The sequence below is a fragment of the Aplidium turbinatum genome, chromosome 8 (genome assembly GCF_918807975.1).
Source record: "Aplidium turbinatum chromosome 8, kaAplTurb1.1, whole genome shotgun sequence".
Classification (NCBI taxonomy): Eukaryota; Metazoa; Chordata; class Ascidiacea; order Aplousobranchia; family Polyclinidae; genus Aplidium; species Aplidium turbinatum.
Genome location: NC_137479.1, coordinates 19,334,222 through 19,353,720, shown reverse-complemented (window position 1 = coordinate 19,353,720; position 19,499 = coordinate 19,334,222). Strand labels below are relative to the sequence as shown.

The 19,499-nt window shown below is 38.2% G+C and overlaps 2 protein-coding genes across 2 annotated transcripts in view; one reads left to right on the top strand and one right to left on the bottom strand.

The window, feature by feature from the left end:
- Window positions 1–19,499, bottom strand: part of LOC145775199 (uncharacterized) — a 40,212-nt gene that overhangs the window by 1,807 nt on the left and 18,906 nt on the right. Inside the window, exon 10 of the transcript XR_014290132.1 lies at window positions 7,088–7,189. The gene's annotated coding sequence lies outside the window, so the exon portion shown is untranslated. The remainder of the gene's footprint in view (window positions 1–7,087; window positions 7,190–19,499) is intronic.
- LOC145775200 (cleavage and polyadenylation specificity factor subunit 4-like) lies at window positions 545–17,633 on the top strand. Its single transcript, XM_082586444.1, has 8 exons — window positions 545–662; window positions 9,821–10,024; window positions 11,070–11,165; window positions 12,178–12,271; window positions 15,968–16,070; window positions 16,842–16,922; window positions 17,053–17,190; window positions 17,326–17,633. Exons 1-8 carry the CDS (start codon window positions 560–562, stop codon window positions 17,413–17,415), a joined length of 909 nt encoding a protein of 302 aa, XP_082442570.1. The 5' UTR covers window positions 545–559; the 3' UTR covers window positions 17,416–17,633.

The window sequence follows — 19,499 nt, the reverse complement described above, 5'->3', positions numbered from 1 at the left end:
TTGGAGCTGGTATACAAGTCCCCCCTTCTTGGTAACTCATGACAAAGAGGAATTGACCAAAACATGTGGATTGAAGTGTGTGAACAGTAAAGCAAAGGTGAAGTAGTTTCATCCTATGTGTTTGGTGGAGTCCTGTCTTTGTCATGAGTTACCAAGGGGGGGGGGGGGACTTGTATACCAGCTCCAATTTTTCTAAAGCTTTTTCATTTTCTTGCTTACAAAACAGGCTTAATTTAGTCGGTCTATGCCTGTCAAGTTTTGTGTTGACCAATTATATACACTATTTTTTTTAATTTATTTTCTGTATGGTTTGTTAAGGGCTAGTTGAAGTGTTAACTACATTTGTCTGCATTATTTTTGGGGTCTTGATCAATCAATGTGTCCAGCATGTAGCCTATACGGTAGCTCACCCAATTTTTGTAACTTGAAAAGACAAAGAAAAAAAAAGACAATACATATTAGTATTAACATAGATACTGAAAACTGGCAACAGTTACAAAATTATAGGACATCATATATATCATTTATTATATATTCTATATTTAGTGATGTATAAATCATGCAAGAAGTTGTGGCAAATTTGGATCATGTGAAATTTAGCTTGGAATATGCTATTGACCAACAACTGGGTGTGCAGCCATTACCATTTACTGGCATGGATAGTAAGTTTTGGTATACATCATACCTTAACTATTGCATACATCAGAAATTTAGTACTTGTAGGTTTTAAGCCACTTGCGCTCGACGATCGGCAACGTCTTTCCTGTATATCTCTCTCATAAAATCGAAGGCGGCTTGAAACCTACAAGCCCCGAAATTTCTTCTAAGTTCATTCTTTCATAGTACACTTGTTTTCTCTACAGTTTTGCTCATCGTTGATGTTTAACTAAAGCTGACAACCTGCCATATATTATTAAAAGTAACCAAGATGTCAAACTAAACATAAAGTGATGTTTTTAGTTTTTACCAACTTTCTGCTTTGTTATTGACTTAGTTAAATAAAATATGCATCTTAATATTGTTTTTTGTTTTGTTGATAGTTTAATGCAAAAGAGAGTATCAAAACATTGTGGTGTACTGTATAGTAGGCAAAGAGGGCAATTCCTCCCCCTCGAAATATTTCTTATAAAAATTTTACACTTTGCTACAGCATCATTTGGCAAAAGTTTTACCAGAATCCCTGAGTTTTACTATTAATTTAAGATGAAAGTGCTCTTAGAATGCGCAATTTCAAGTTGTTTTTTTAAGTTTTCTGAGATAGGCCCCTAGACTGGGTTTTTTTTTTCGCTGACACTTTTCGGTCATTTGTCCGAAATGACTTGAAAAAATTCGGTCATTTTTTATTTATTTTGGTCATTTTTTCTGATGAAAATATTTCCTTTCAAGTAGCTGATACAAACCAAAATTTGCACTTCCTGACTAGCTACAACATAGGCGGCAACTTTTTATGCTGTATTGATACATAATACAATAGATGAACTAGCGATCGGCAGCAGGACAACATTTTTTTAATGCAAACCGCAACGGCGCAACAGCTTCGCGATAAATAATCACCAGAACGAGTAGGATGCTACAATTCCACACCAGACAAAATCTGTCATTTTTACATTGATTTAACGTCTGCAGACGTTGAATCAATGTAAAAATGACTGATTTTGCTGCCTGCGACATAGCAAAAATCTACTATTTTGTATCGATTCAATGTCATCAGATGTTGAATGCACCCAAAAACAACATAATTTGCTACGTAGACGGAGCGTGCGTTTAGCTTTATGCGCTTGCAAACAGACTCGATGTTGCTTTCGAAAGTCCGAAACCTCTACAGTGAATTGTTGCGGCAGTGAATCGCTCGCTGTGAAAATGAACTTGAAGTCTCGGCACGACGTAACCACCAACCAACGCAGCAAGGGCTGGTGCAAACCGCATTGCGCACATGCGGAATAATCAACGCAACAACGGACTCGCGCAAACTGCATGGCGCACACACGACCGTTGCCATAGAAACCTGATCAAAGGCGGGAATATGCGCATCTTTTGTTTCATCTGCAACACGAAAACAGGTCAGTCATAAAGTTGAAAGCAGGTCAGTCATAAGTTGCGATATTGTAGTGAAAAGGGAGCCATGTCAAGTCGAAAACTTAATCAAACGTCTCTCCGTAACTATTTTTCAAGGGCTGTTTACGGATGTCAGCAACTTTTAAATTTACTCAAGGTGACGTGCTGTTGAATTGATGTAAACGTGAATGATTTTACTTTCAACAGGTACATTTTCAAGCGTATAATCAAGTTAGTATTTGCATTCCATTTTCAAGACATTGTCATTCCATTTACAGTATACCTTTTACTTTTTAGTAAACCTTTTCGTCTCTTGTTTCATGGTAATAAATCTAATTCGTTGCTAAACTTTATGTTGTGCTTAGCTTAAAAGAATCGCAGTTCATCAACCGCTAGCCTACGCAGACGCATGGCATGTGTTTGCTTAACCGAAGTGGTCGAGTTTTGTTTATAATAATTAACGGTAGGTCGAACGTAGCGGTAACTCCGAGTGTGGCAATAAAAGCAATCCTAGTGTGACGACATAATTATGTCATCCATCTGCGTGACATTTTACTGAATTTACGTTGCTGCTGATGAAACACGCTTTCGCCCCCACGGCCAAAAAATAGTTAGGCGCCGTGTTTTATCTGAGAAAACTTTCTTCAACGTTCATCAGCAAAACTCAACCTTGCAACACCGGATTTGACTATATATTTTTCGGACATTTTGACCAAATTGACTATATTTTTTTCGGACATTTTGCTAAAAAATCGGTCAATGACCGATAAATGACCGAAAAAAAAACCCAGCCCCTAGACCCCCTGTGAGTGTTCCGCCTTTGGTAACTTGTTGCCGATGTAGTGGTCCAGAAGTGACCAGAGTTGCCAAATACTTCATTATTATTATTTTTTGAAATAATTTAATTTTTAACTCCTCAAAAAGTCACAGCAACAATTTTGAGCAGTGATTCACTTAACTTATTAATTGAAATAATATGCATTAGTTTGTGAGCAACAAGTTAATTTAACTCAGTTTCAAAATTTTTGCTTTTGTATCCTTTGCCGATGTACCTGGCAGCCCTTGTTATTTCTGGTCTGGCCATAACTTCTGGACTGCCACTCCGCTGTAGCAGTCCAGAAATTACTGCTATTGCAATGCAGTTTTGAAATTGATTTGAGAAAACTTTCAAATGGGTAGAATATATATAGTGCAGTTGAAACTTTTTTTGCATATTATATAACTAGCCTTCAAAGTAAACCGCAAACCTATGGCTGATAAAGTCACTGGCAATGCGGAGAAGTTTAAAGATTTGTCAACATAGTTTTTTCAAAGGACTTCTTAAAAGTTTAAATGAGTTATATTATCATACTTTGTTGATAAGTATCTTGTCTTTGCACACTATGATAGTAAAACTTGATCAATTTAGCCTATTACTTTAGTTTTACCGTAGTATGGTCGAGTATAAGATAGGTCCAACTCGTGAATTATATAAGTCGAACCCCTACTTTTGAGCTGAAAATTGGTGATATTTTTTCTCCCATGTATAAGTCGAATAGCTTATTCTCGACACTACCATTTGATGGTTCATCTAAGTATTGGCATTAACATACATTGAGGAAATTTCAAAGTTGAGCGCAGAGTAACTTACGCATTGGAATAGTCATGTAACACTCAAGTAGTCATGTGTTCATGGCAAAAATAAGTGAACCAGCCAAATTAGACATGCTATTTTGAACAAGGTCTTCCCACTGTGAGATCAATTATCATTCAACAGAACGCATTGTTTTATCAGACGCACGAGAATCAAAATCCGCTCATTAACACATGAAAATTAGCACTTGGCCTTCCTGTATTTAATGGTCTTGGTCACATATATTGCCTATCATTGTTTTATGCAGCTTTAAGGTTTGACATCGACTTCAATGATCATGAAATATTATGCAGGCCTCGAAATTCGTTTTTGTTGACGGCGGACAAACGTGTCCATCTGTCCAATCTGAGCAATTATCTCGGCGGACAAATTAAGTCTCACGCCGGACACACCAGTTTAGCGTCGATCGTCATGCTTAATCGCTTTATCTTGATAATTCTTCACCATTTGAGAACTATACAGTAGATAGTAGATACGGTTTAGAAACCTTTTTAAAATTTCAGCGAAGTCACTCTGAAAGACTTTCATCAGACCAACGGCGTGCGCTTGAAGAGTCAAAGCGCTGTGTAGCTGCTTAATGCGCCGCATAACTGATCAACTTCCACCGAACGAGGTCGTGTGGCTTCTTGCGTCACAATGCTCTGGGCAGGAGTCGGAAAACTTCTATACTGATTACTGACGCTACTATTTTCTGCTGTTCAAAGTTTCACTTTGGTTTTTTCTTTAGGTTTATTTTTGCGTGTCATGTGAGCGAAAGTGAATTTTCCCTGGGCCTTTTCTTTCTTACTGTACTGTAGTAATACCAAAACTTAACAAATTTTGCTGCATCCTTGCTGTGATAGCCTACTCGTATAATCTAATTTTGTAACCAACCTTGCCTTATCAATATTACTCGGAGATCAAAGCCAGACATTGTGACATAAGACTTGAACTAAGTTGGGCGTGATTAGTGTAGAAGTACCGGCACTCCCATCGATTCTTAGCAAAGAATTCACCTTTTTTACGCTGATTCAATGTCATCCATCGTTGAAGCAACGTAAAAATCGAAAGTTTTCCTGCTTGAATGGAAGCTAAGAGATACAGTATTCACATTTTCTAGATGCGCGCTAGAATGCGCGGGAAATTACATTCTCGCAACAATTGTTTGTGCTGTGTAATGAGTATTTGTATTGCTAGTTCCTGTGTTATTTTTCGGCCGACATTTATGACCGATCTAGATGGTACTTCCCGCGGACATCACATGCTATGATGGCGGACATGTCCGGCTTGTCCGCTGTGAATTTCGAGGCCTGCTAGCATGCTCCTGAACTTTCGCAACTAGTTTTTCAAATCATGGATGAATCAGTCCTTCTAATTCCACTGTCATCGATGAGTCCACACATTTCAGTGCATTTCTCCTTTTAGTTTTCACTTCCACTAGGCATGAAAATCCTTTTTCTGACAAGTAAGTAGTAGGCAACCGGGCATGAGCACCAATTTCTGCAAGGCTTTTAAAGCAATCGTCTTATACTCATTACTCAGGGCCAGGGGATTCGAGCAAGCTGACCCAATAACACCCGGAATATCTGCCCTGCTCGCAAGCTATCATCTATTTCTGACGGTTCACTTTTATTCACCCCTTTTGGTTGGTTCATCCGGCTGTAAAAAATTTATTCCCTCTATGGGGTGAACCATTCACCTGAATTGATTAAGAAACACTGATTTACAACACTGACGGTATTGCTAAAAATAAGACAAATTAAGTCCAGTAATATTTTCTAAGACTTACTTCTTTAAATTAGGGAGAAATCTTAAGAAATAAGGATGGTATGGTATCGCTGTTTATAAAGTTCTTCCTGTGTCGTCTGAAGTTCAGACATTGTAGTACACATTGCACAATTCTGGGAGACATTTACACCCATCAAAAGCATACAAAAATTTTTCATTGTAACCATAACCTAACCCAGGGGTGTGCAACGTGCGGCCCGCGGGCCAAATGCGGCCCACGAAGAAAAATTGTGCGGCCCGCGAAGATGTACCAATTTTGAATTGTGTGCGGCCCGCGAAACGTGTTTATAATTTAGTTTAGTCTGGTACATGTGGACAATTCATTGTGGAGTGGATTATCGTAATTTCGCACCTTCTGTTAACCATTTTAGAAATTTCCCACCGGCCACCGCTAATCCGTTGTATTTAATTATTTGGAACGTCAGAGGTGGAGCCCGGCTATTGTCTCTGGCTTTGTCGCCTTTTTATTTCATCTCTTGGTTTAGACCTTTTGTAGAGCCGGCTTGCGTCAAATTTAGCAGTTGCCTAATGTAGGCCTAGCCTATAGGCCTACAAGCAGTTGGATCAGAACAACTTCAGCCTAGCGGCTCATTCCTTGCCAAATTTGTTGAACCAGTCAAAATAGAAAATTTGTTAAAATTAGAAGTAAAAAAGTAGAGGCATTGGAAGAAAAAAAAATTGAAAAAGTGGCAATTGAAAAGGGCAAAACAAAACAATTGAATGAACTCAATGCAAGACTGCAGCAAAAAAACAGTATGCGAATGAGATGTATGGTCACATAAAAGGCTTTATGAACAAATTACGACTTTGGAAAGCCACATACAGACAGGAAATCTTTTCCACTTTCCAACTTTGAGAGACCATGGAATGCATCCTGAGAAGAAAACTGAATTTGCAGACCAACTTGAAAAATTGTTGTAGGCCTATGAATTTTTGCCTCGTTTCAAGGACTTCAAATCTCATGAACATTTGTTTGGTATATTCTCTTCGGCATTCAACACAGACATTGACAAAGCACCAGGTGATATCCAACTTGAACTGATTGATCTTCAAGAGAAAACGGATTTGAAAGCAAAGCACTTAGAAATGAATCTTGGCGATTTTTACCGAAAACATCTCAACCAAGATGACTTTCCACATTTGAAAAAGTTCATGGCTTCAAAAATGGCTCTTTTTAGCTCAGCGTATTTGTGCGAACAATTTTTTCTAAAATGGGCGTCATAAAATCTCCCTATCGATCGGTTCTGACAGACAAACACTTGGAAATGGACTTCGAATAATTCGCTTTATTGGTAGCACTTCCATTGAAGTAAATTTTGAAAAATCCGTGGGGAAAAGAAGCCAGCTGCAAACTTCTCACTGAACTCGTTTAAAGACTGTGTGACAATATATTTAAATAGCAGTTTTCTTCAGAAATTTATACGTCTTAACTTATTATTTCTGTAAGGAGATCCCCTAATAATACTATATGAATAACAAAAAACTACTTTTTTGTGCCTGCAACTACTAGAAATCATATGTCAAATAAACATGCGGCCCGCGGTTTCACCCAGTTGTTTATATCTGGCCCTCCTGTAAAAAAGGTTGCACACCCCTGACCTAACCAATGTAAAGATGACAAATAGTTTTCACCTTTGTTACTTGTTGGTACGGTACTGGATATCATGATTGTCACTTTCTGAATTGTCGGCCATGTGATGTGATCACGTCTTGTATGTTCTTCATTAACAAATTCTGCAAAACAAATAAGTTGCTAATTTGCTTCAACTGTGGATAATAATCCAGTGTTTTTTTTTCGGAATGGCCTGTTTCGGCTATTCCGATTCGGCTAGTTCCCTATTCGGCTACAGTTTTGAATTGTATTTTGTATTTTATTCCACAGTATCGTTTCTTTTGCATTCCAACAAAAAAAAAAAAAATTGAAATGAAATTTAGCGCAAAATGTTTGAACTATTAAATTGAAATGTTTGCTCACATAAAATCGACATGTATCCTACGTCACAGAATGGGTCTGCTACTATTCGGTGAGTCCGATTCGGTGAGTCTGATTCGGTGAGTTTCTATCCTCTAACCCCTAACCATAACCCCTAACCCTAAAACGGCAATGATAATTAGGCTACGGTACCCGATAATTTAAAAAAAAAAATTGAAAAAATCCCCCGTTAAGGGATCGAACTCACCGAATCGGACTCACCGAAACGGGCCATTCCGTCACAGAATAATAGCAGACCCGTTTTTTTGTATTTGAAAAGTTGATTACTGGTTTGTCTCTTTTTTCAGAAAACTCTTAAGTAACTTCAGAAAAGCTTCCTAACGTAATAAGTTGTTCAATAGAAACTCCAGGCCTTAAAACTCGTGTTTTTTCCGGCAGCCGTCGTGGCCTACCGAGAGCTCCTTCTCGGCGGCCAAATCTGCGTGCTTGGAGGCCAAAATACAATAACGATAGCACAAGTAAATAGCATTAAACTTGCAACAATGTTAAAATGATCACTTAGCGTTGTTGAAGTCTGGGCGACGTCCTGCAATAGAATCGTTGTACCACGCATTAAATGCTTTATCAGGATTGTAATCCGGTATTGCGGGACCATCTAACGACCTTAAATTGTTTTAACTGCTCGCAGCTCAGTTAAATTGTTTCAACTGCATACCGCCTTTCATAAAACCTGACCATTTATTCCGTTATGGTGTCACCATTGAGGGAGTGAAGTCACTAACCCACAGCGTTCTCAACTATGAAGACACTTGTTTTACCCACGGATGTCAACTAACCTAGTTCTCCTTTTTAACAACGATTCAATGTCCGACAACATTGAATCGATATAAAAATGACAATTGCCAGCTGATGTAAATTAGCACTTCGGATTAACACTTCATTAAAATAAACATCGGGAATTGCAAACAAGACTTACAGCGCTGGTGATCGCAGCTGGATATATTCAATGCAACAGTAACGTGACTATGATGCGCTGACCTAATTCTGCGTCACTCTTTGATACTACATATTTTCGACATTTAATCCACGATCATTCTATTGTGAAATTAAATAATTGGCTAGAAGAAACCGGCGGCCAAACTTGGCCGACGGAGGAGGTAGCACCGGCGGTCATTCAAGCACTACTTAGCGGTCATGGCCGCGATGGCCGCCGGCTGCTTTAAGGCCTGAACTCTAATGATTATTTAACTGATCAATCTATTCAGAAATACATTTTTTATCATTAGTTTGCACTAATTCATGTTTCACATTCCGGTAATAATATCATTATGTCATGGTGATGAGATTATTTTGTTTTGCTATCTCCATCTAGCTGAAATTGTCATTATTGACAATTTCTGATTTTCTGAGTTTATGTTCAATTTTAATCCATTATGTTAAATGCCGTGTGGTTGCTTGGTTGTATATGTCTGTGGCTGAAGAAAGTAACCTCTTTACCGAAATTGTGTCATTATTGAGGTTTACAATTTTTCATATTTTTATTTTTTGTCGTATCCGGGCTCATGCTTTGTTGTTCGAGATATAGATTAAGTGGACGGGAAGGCAAATAAGCCAATCTTCATGTCCAACTTCATGCATGCCTTGGTTTGGTTTTAAATCTTTATCCTCGGACTGACAAAGCCTTGATAGGTTATTTATGGTAGTTTCGCATACTTGTAGAGGCTTTTGACGCAGTGCCGTTTACCGAGATTGACAGAGTGAAGTTTTCCGATTGTTGAAATGTTGTTGCCGGGAAATTATTCCAGTCCTGAAATGCGTTGCTCAAGCGCACACCCCGAGAGCCGAACCAGCGCCGCGTAATGTTGAGCCGGACCCAAAACAACTGAGCTAACGGGGCGGACTTATTTAAATGTCTAGCCACAGACACAGCCACATGCTCTGTTTCCCTCAGGATAGCTGGCGCCCGCCTGATTCAATACAGCCGGCTGTATTGAACTGGTGCCCTGTTGAATGGCTCTCACCACTTGGCTATGGAGCCGACGTGTTTATCATTATGAGGTTTGCTTGTTCACTGGAATCTATCAGTAAAATATTCTTAGTTGCAATCAAGCATTCGATATACAAAGTTTGCTTACACTGAAAATAGTTACGACCTGATTGCCAAAGCGGCAACACCAAATGCAATACTCCGTTATTTTCTGTGGAGTGATCATTATAACATTGTATATGTATTGTTTTAACGTAGTTTACACTGCAATGTGTTGGTTGTAGTTTTTAAATGAGAAGTTTTATTAAAAAATTTTCAGTCTTGCACTCCTGTTTTTGGTTTTTACAGATATTTTTTCAAGAATGTTTTTTACAAGTATTGCAGTCATTGTCAATGTATGAGAACAAAAACATTAAGTTATGACTTTGGAATCATTTCTTTTTAGAATCTGGAGCACCCGTATGCCACTTTTTTAAACAAAACGTTTGCCAGCGTGGTGCTAACTGTCCCTTTCGCCACGTTCTTGGCAACAAAGCAGTTGTGTGCAAGCATTGGTTACGTGGATTGTGCAAGAAAGGGGATCAGTGTGAATTTTTGCATGAATATGACATGAGCAAGATGCCGGAATGTTACTTCTATGCCAGATTTGGTAAAGCTTTAATATTGATACACTTAGAAATTTTTTGATGGTTATGGATGCAAAAAATCTAGATCAAAGTTAAAAGTCATTCATCTTGTTTAATATGTTTGTTTTATTGTACAAATTACTTGCTCAAGCTTCACAAAAAAAATACAATTTAGCCTATCTTATCCATTTGCAAAATATTGGAAATTAATTAACGTTATTTTTTGGAGAATGTCAAGCTTAAGCCTTTTTCTAAACTGAACTACTGTATTAATTGAGCTGCTGTAAATTTTACTGTACTGATTATAAAGTTAAAGCTTTGGTAGAGAGTTTGCTTTGTTGAACCATAGAGAAATAAAACATAGTAACTTTAGCGGGTTTAACATACTTTATTTCACACAAAATATAACATAATTAAAATAAAATAAACTCAAACGTTTTCGACACGTACATGTGTCCTCATCAGGAATTAAATCTTATATTATATATATTCTTAATTAAAACAATGAAAACTATTAATACTACAAAAAGTGCTCAATGCCAAGCAAAAAGGCAAAGCAGAGCGAATTAAATCAAATGTAGTTATTACTATCTGAAGCCTTTACAAATTGTTTCACCTAACGGATCATCAGAAGGTCTTATTCTATTTGAATAAGACCTTCTGATGATCCGTTAGGTGAAACAATTTGTAAAGGCTTCAGATAGTAATAACTACATTTGATTATATTCTTAATTATATTCTTAAATCTTATTTTCAATTTATGTATTGCAAATTTAATTCCTGATGAGGACACACGTACGTGTCGAAAACGTTTGAGTTTATTTTATTTTAATTATGTTATATTTTGTGTGAAATAAAGTATGTTAAACCCGCTAAAGTTACTATGCTTTATTTCTCTATGATTATAAAGTTGTATTAACAAGGATTCGATATCCGAAATTGCGATCTGCAAGATGATAATTTGAACTTTGTCGCACATTTACCTTGAATGTTAATTTGTTTGTTTGATGTTATTTATTTATATTTTGACCATCTTCAATTTCAAAGAATCACTATGTATTTTTTCAGGGCGCTGTGACAACAAGGATTGCCAATACCAACATATAGACCCTGCTGACAAAATCAAAGATTGCCCTTGGTACGACAGAGGCTTCTGCAGACACGGTAATGTGTTAAACACTCAGGCAAACTATGGCTCGGGGGCCTAATCCGACCTGTTGGGTCTTTTACCGTAATTCAACCGGCCAAATATTGGTATAGATTTGTGTATCAACCAATTCATTTTTTTCTGGTATGATATGCAGTAAACCCCACAAACCAACTGTAATCTACAATTAATTTGCCTCAGTGCTGCCAGCCATGGCTGAATGGATTTTCCCTCAACCGCGTCGAAAAGTTTCCAATTGCAATTACATTTTACCTGCGGTTTTTCATTTGGTGACGTCTGGCAGGACTGAGCTACAGTGCCAAGCTAGTAAGGTCAAAAAGAGTTAATCTTTTGATCCGTTGAAAATTTGTCTGTAAAAGCTGTACTATTATTATAATACGTCTGGAGAAACTCTCATTGCTCGAAACTGTAGCTCAGAATACGATGTCTCCGAATGGGTACCTCTAACTACCCATTGTCAATGTTACAAAATGGTTTTAACTAAAAACAGTATTTATTCTATTGAAGCCAATTCGAAATAATATAAAATCAAAAGAATCAATATCACAACCTGGAACTGCTAAAAAGTTTCTGCAACTAGGAAGCAAAATTAGCCCAGCTAGGTGAGCAAACTTCGTGGATTTGGCAATCCTTCAAAATAATCAGGCATTGGCAGCATTTTCAAGAATTGGCAGACATTTTACAGGGCTGTTGGACCATAATCTTAATACGAACCCCCAATCGTAACTCAAACCGTAATCCGCAAAACTAGTCTGATTGGAACTGGCAACTTTGACAATGCCGAAAATGCTTGGCAATGCCCGACAAAAGGCGACGATGAGTATTTAGAGGTGCCGCTCCAAGTGTTTGCATTTTTATTACTACTGTAGTGTAACTAATATGTATTTTCCAATGATTCCCTTGGTTTTTACTTCACTCAGTATATTTTTTTAGGTGATCCTCAAACAAGCAAAAGTTTTGTAAAAAATAACAACAGTTTTCTTTGACAAAGTAGAATTTCTTGTTTAGGTGCAATGTGCAAGCATCGTCATCGACGAAAGATCATGTGCATGAATTATCTCGTTGGATTTTGCCCGGAAGGTCCGAAATGTAAATTTACGCAGTGAGTAATTTAACTCTTGTGTTATTTTTTTCTTTGCAATACTTTTAGATTTAAGTTGCACAATCGAAGTGTTGCAATATGCATTTTCCAACTTTGTCATTGAAATATACACCTAGTCACTTTCATACTTTAATCTGCCGCTTAATCAATTTATAAACTTCAAATGTATAGTGCCAGTACTCTTTTTATAGGTAATGCGTTATTCATGCGGATGAGTATTTAATCTGTAAATTAAGGCAAGATTTACTGTCATTCCTTTGCTGTGTGTCAATTGTTGGTTCACATTTTAGTTTTTTTGCGACAAGGCATCTATAAATTTTGAAAGACCATGTGAAATGGTAAATACTCGCTGTTCTAAAGTGAGTACTCAGCCTTGTGCTGCCGCCAGATAGATCGCTCTACGCTAGGGGTGTCCAACCCGTGGCCCGCGCTGTATTTTTTGAAATGACTTATATTATCAATTTAATTGCCTTCTACGTGGCGAACTTACATTCCGAGAAATAGGCATGTATTGTTTGCTTTCTTTGTCTATTACTCTAGAGTCTGTAGTACACGTCCATTTCCCGTTAATTATCTCCTGAATCGTAAAACAATCAACCCAACACCCAATAAGGCTTTAAGCTGGCACCAAATTAATGGTCCTTTGTTTGAATTATGACTTCATTATTAAGTGGTAAGAATATTGACTTACAGCTAGTAACTAACAAATTTTAATAGTATTGCAAAGGATATTAATAGAAATAATCACTTCAAGCACTTTATCCTGAGCTTTAGTGTGAAGGCTATGCCTGTTTGTTGTAAAGAAGTTTCTCAATTCTGCCAGTGATATTAGAGACTTAAAGAGGCACAAGCGTAAGTCATGCTTCACATTAAGCCATGATCGAAGTTTGCTTTTTATGTTTAACATGCAAATCCTTGCTCACACAAGTGAGTACTGGGGAATATCAGCAAGGAGTTCAAAACAACATCAGATACCATCACACTCATCTTCGTTCAACTGCTCGCACCTCGTGAGCAATCCTTGAACCTTGACAGGCAAGGCCTATGAGAGGGGGGTACGGCGTACCCTTGAGGGCCCCGGCCTGTGTTTGTTGGGGGCCCGAAATTGTGATTTTATAGTTCACGCGCAAAAATGTTTGGTTAAAACCATCTAAACAACTAAATTCAAGCATAAAAGTGGTTATTTTTTAGTCTTGGGGGGGGCCGTAATGTAGCAAAAGGGGCCGCAAAGGTAATTGAATGCATTGCGAGCAAGTTAGGGGCCAAAGAGGTGATTTGATGCTTTACGTGCAAAAATGTTCTGTTAAAAGCACCCTAAATTTAATCATAAAAGTTGGTTATTCTCCTGTCCGGGGGGGCATAGTGTAGCAAGAAAACCCGGGCAAAAAGCCCGGGTGTTTTTTGTTTTTTTTAAACTATTTGAAAAAAGGTAGTTTCACGCTTATTTCACTTCAAAATGAATTTTGGAGCAGGAGCCGGAGTCAATACTTTCGGAGCAGAAGCGGATCCGGAGTAAAAAAAAGTGACTTCGTTCACCTCTGCTAGGCATGTGGTGAATGCAAAAGTTAATAAAGAAAAGTTATTGGTCAGATGATTAATTTGATTATGTTTTAAGTAGATGTTATGTTTGAGCCTTGGTAGAGAGCTTGACTTGTACTAGATACATGTAGGCTACCACTCAGCAACGTTAACGCATTTAACATTTTTTATTAAACATACAAAAAAACAAGAAAAAAACTACTAAATCCACCGTTTTCGACACCCCGTAGTGTCCTCATCAGGAATAATTATCGGCTACATCGAAGAGAAATAAATAAATGAATTTGAAAATTTTACATTAAAGCTGTAGCCTACAAGCGACACCTCTCAACAGCAGCATCAACAACTGACACACGAATTCAATGCAGGATACACCACATCATAAGCACAACACAAAACACTAAACCTAATAGTTTTATTGCAGCCTGATACTATTATTGCGCACAGATATCCAATTCTGTAGTAAAATGTTGTATGGTGTGCAATATGCCTAAGCAAACATCACACGTTTTGCCCAAGACAAAGGGGGCCCGGAATGACTGTTCGTACCCTTAGTGAAAATTTCTCTCAGAGGCCCTGTTGACAGGTGTCTGTGACATAACAATACCACAAGGATTGTACTACGAAGAGAAATCAGTGTGCAAATGGTTATTGTATCGTCGCACACTCACATATAATAAGCTTGCTGGCAAAGCCGTGGATTTTGCGTCACAATAACGCAAATTCAGGCAAAATGCACGCACTATTTTCAATCAACATACATTTTTCTCTAGAATAGGATGTTAAACAATAGCAACACATGAAAACTTAACTGCCATCCTAATACCGCTAGAGATTTCCTTGTGAACCTCTAGTCTAGGGGTTAGCGAACCCCAGATTAAGAACCCCTGCTCTAGTGGATGGGTGCAAAACTGTTTAAGTTAATATTATTGCATCATAATGCACATTGTTACACATAACATTTTCCACATTGTTAACTCCACATCCTTCTCACACAATCGTACTCGTGCTCAGCGGCGGCTGGTGAGTCCTAGAAATGGGGGTGCTGCGGACTTCCGTGGCCTCTGTCACTTTACATTTTGGATGTAGATACGTTGCTTATTGCATGACATATTAAATTGAAGCAGTTTTTTTTCCAAAGATGGGAAGTAGACCAATCCTAAAAAGTATCAGTTTTTTAGTGCCTCCCTATTTGCGTTCTTTTGCAACTAACATAATAATACTAATCAGCGACAATGTAAACTACTAATTGGTTTATAGCGTAACACTTTAAGAATGCGTGATTTCACAACATGAATGCGGATTCAAACTGGTGTCGCTATCTTTTCACATTGCCTTTTTTCTCAACATTCGTCTTTTTGCAGTGTGCTGCTTCAAACACAGCACATCGCTTTCCTATTCGCTTGTACAGGCAATTCTTGCGCAAAATATTTCACAGCACGCAGAGTTTCCAAATATAATTTACTCTTATAACAGTCTGCAATTCTGTAAACAGAGAACATAAAATACATTTTGGGCACAAGAAACGCTATAATATTTGAGAAACTTTTTGTGAAAACTTTCATGGGAGTGCTGCAGCACCGCAGCACACACTAGCGAGCGGCCCCTGCTCGTGCTTCTAGAGTCAGTCAGTCAGAAATATTTCTTGCTTCATTGAACATCTGATATCAGAGACTCGCGCAAAACGCATTTAGCATTGAAATATCTTCTGCACTCTGCAATGATACAATAATGTCTCTAAACTAAAGAATAATATCAGAGGATTCACAGACTGGCAGTTTTCGTGACCTCATTATTCGGCAGCATTTAAGTTACTTGTGCGAACAACTTTTTTCGCAGATGAGCCATATGTCAAATCCCGTGAGATCACTAATTTCTGACATCCATATAGAAAACTCGCTTCACATCGTCTATCTTGTTGAATATCGCCAAACTTGTTAGAGAGAAACAGTGCAAACTTCTCAAGATTAGAATTTTGGTGTGAGGGTTTTAATTAAAAATTATTTTGACAACCGTTTCTAAGATTACAAATTAGCAGTTAACACTCCAGTGGCCCGCGCAATCATTCGTAAACCGCATGTGGCCCTTTGGCCAAAAGGTTGGACACCCTTGATCACGTTAAAGGACATTGGAAAATGTTTTGCTTTATATTTGTAGTGCTCCGTGGGAGTTACCAACAGTTGAACCGAAAATCATTAAATGCACCATCTGCAACGAGATAGGACACAAGTGCACAGTATGCCCTCGTCGGAACACATCGGTAACTGGCCACCTCTTTCCATTTTGCTTCAAAGAAGCCTGGTCTTCAATCCCGAAACATCAGGGTCGACCGGTTGTCTGCAGCGACTCCTTCACTTCTATGTCGTTGGCATCTTCAATGTTTAAGTTTGTCTGTCAGATCTTCGTTAGAATACGTCCGTATGCAGTATCACATCTTAATTTGTAACCACCCTCGAGCGATGCAGTTTCCACTGTTTTAAATTTTTTGTTTATTTGCCTTTCGATCATTTACTACAGGGATTATTTTAGTATGAATTTTGCATACTTTGTGATTGCCCTGCAATGTCTTTGTGTTCTTATATAAGAACTATTTGCATGGTTTAAGCACATAAAATGTGGTAAATGCTGCTTTTTGTACACGTCCAACAATTATTCTTTCTGCTTTAGCCTAATCTATGTAATTGGTGTAGCTCAGTGTTTAAACAATTGCGTATTTTTGTTGAGTGGAACATGTCAAACATATCGTCAATGTCGACTCAGTTCGAGAATAGCTGTTTTTTGGTAAGGCATATCACGACATGCATGAAGGTGAGCAGGTTTGCTTTCTCGCCCACAGAATTCTTTAATCACCAGGCATAAGTCTGGAAACGATGAAAAAAAACTAGATAAGTTACTTATTCTTTATCATTGTGTGTCAACAAGAAATCTTCCAAAATTTGTTTCTAAGCGACGAGTTAAAACGTGTGTTACTTTCGAACACTGATCAGTGTTAAATCGACCGTATTTTCTTACATTTTGTCATGCTCTTCAGGATCATCACATGGATTTCAATAACTCAAACAATCCATTTGGCATGTCTAAAATGGCAACCACTCCACTAAACGTCTCCAAGGTAAATTCAGATACATCTTTTTCAGGCTACTTTCTTGTTTGATATCTGTGCTAAAGTGAGTTAGTAGGCTACTGTATTTTGAAAAGTGCCACAATATCGCTTTGTAAATGTTTGTTTTATTATGAAACAGCTCGTGGACGACTTATTTCAACAACGAAATAACCAGCGAAACAATTCAGCTGGAATGCTGCCCAGACAAGGCAATGTCAATACTCGATCCACTGCTGACCAGAACAGCAGAGACTTTAGCCACATCACTTGCTTCAAGGTAAAAGAGTCATTGTTTTTTTTTTTAATTTCTACGTATGTTGTAGACTACATTAAATGTTCTTCACTACAGGCGCTATGCTTATAGCTGTGTATACTGTATATATTTACGTACGTTGTTACTTTTGTTATTTAGTGCGGACAAAAAGGCCATTATGCCAACCGTTGTGCAGAATTCACCGGATTGCTTGCAGCTTCCGGTCTTCCATTTCGGCCGAAAACATGAACTGCTGCCGTGATTATTTCCAACAAATAAAATGCTGTACAAGGTTTTATTTATGCGGACCATCTCCAAGTAACGTTAATACTTTTGTACGTTATTTCTTCGTTGCTCTGAGAATCGCTTGCTCTTTTCAACAAAAACAATGTTCTCCGTGACGTTAATTAGCGTCTGACAAAATATGGATTGGTTTGCAACGAATAAAAGCAACAACCACTGCCTGATCTCTCATAAGAATGGTATTATGTACTTGTCGTACAGGCTACACTGATTGACATTGCTAATTGAAGAGAATAAGTTGTGTGCACTCGCAAAGCAAGACAGTATTTCTTTGACCGTATAAACTACGAACCCAAGATGCAGTCGCAAGTGGAGAACATCTAGTGCTGGTGTAAAAATAGCACTCCCCGCGTGGTCAACATATCTCCCCGTGGAGCGTGGTGAACCAGCATAAGAAAACTAATTTAAATAGTGCAGTGTGGTATTTATTTTCCGTGTTTTAAACGTCTGCGTGACGGTCGAAAGGACTTCGGTTGGGCGCCACTTCAGCGCACGCTGTGTATCAGCAATAAAATGAAACGGTTAACTCGATGGCGATACGTTCCTTCGCTGCTTCTAGTTGTGGGTGCGATCGCCATAGGTGGGGAATAGCACGCTACATTTTTCAGTTGAGTACTGCTTCTTTTTTCACTAAAGCTGTATGTAGATTGTAGATACCTCTGGTGATTACAGTTTATTGTATGTTGTCGCAATGGACGCCAAATATAATACAGTAATCTTTTATGATCTGCAAGTAGGACCCCCCCCCCCCCCCCCGCATAACCAAACTTGTCTGAACCTTTTTTGCACACAAGGAACCAAACATGTCTACTGTATACTTGACCACGCATTTCAGGACTGCTCTCCATTCAGCGGCACCGAGGTGAATAGAATAATTTCTCGGCAACAACACTTCAACAATCGGAAAACTTCAATCTGCCAATCTCGGTAAACCGGCCCTGCGTCCAGAGCCTCTACAAGTATGCGAAACTGCCAGGAATAACTATTAACCGATCAAGGCTTTGTCAGTCAGAAGGATAAAGATTCAAAACCAACCAACGACGTCTTGTGCAAATAACTGAAAGCAAACGTTGCTGATATGAGTGAAAGAGTTTATAAGCACAGATACAGTATTTAATAAACGCTGCCACTCATTAACTCAAACATGATGAAAAAATTAACGTTACCGAAACGTACTAAAAGTTGAATGAGTCAGTTTAGGCATAGCGTTATTAATGAAATAAATGCAATTGGAGGCAGGATACCATATAACATGTTCCATAGGTTAGTAGAGTTACAATTTCAAACGCAATATAGGACACTAAGTAGTAAGTACTGCAAATCAAATTACTCTTAACTATTAACGCTTGTAACAACGACATTGGTGAACGCTTATTGCCCTGAATATGTGCATTGTTATGATCATATGACGTGATGATTGGTACTAACTTACATAACGGTACAAATCGTTTTCAGTTTGCTATAAGCAGTTACGCGCCAACAAAACATATTGTTAAATGTCAAGACAGGACAATTTCAAAAGTTTTCGACGAAGCTTTGTGCTACACAAGCTGGGTAGCAAAACTTCTGAAAAAAGCATTGTTTATTTGCCTTTCGCAAGCAAGTCGAAAAAAGAGACTGCAGAAACAGATGGGTAGGACTTATTCAGCTAGTAAAAATACATTGATTCTTCAGTACGCATGTATGAGTTTATTCAATATTGAAATGGCCGGTTTTAGTAGCTGGGTATCAACTTTGCAGTACAGTCCAGTATTCAGTTGATACTGCTGACATCACCACAATTCAATTATTAAGTTATAATATAAACCGGGATGGAAAACGTGGTTTCAGTGAGAAAGGTCGTGGAAGAATTTGGAAAGAACATAGGCTATGGAGGTTGATAATCAACGAGGAAAACGATTGGGATCAAAATGAAGAAGCCGACGTGGTAGCAGGTCCATTAAAGAGAGTAACTCACGAGGAGGTGCCGCAAGCAACGAAGAAAATGAAATCGGGGAAGGCTCCTGGACTATCTGAAGTCACTAATATAC

Excerpts from the sequence above, each read along its gene's own strand:
- LOC145775200 (XM_082586444.1), top strand. The coding sequence starts at position 560 with ATGCAAGAAGTTGTGGCAAATTTGGATCATGTGAAATTTAGCTTGGAA. Across the intron at positions 16,071-16,841 it reads GCCCTCGTCGGAACACATCG|GATCATCACATGGATTTCAA; the intron begins GTAACTGGCCAC and ends CATGCTCTTCAG. Across the intron at positions 17,191-17,325 it reads GCCACATCACTTGCTTCAAG|TGCGGACAAAAAGGCCATTA; the intron begins GTAAAAGAGTCA and ends TTTGTTATTTAG.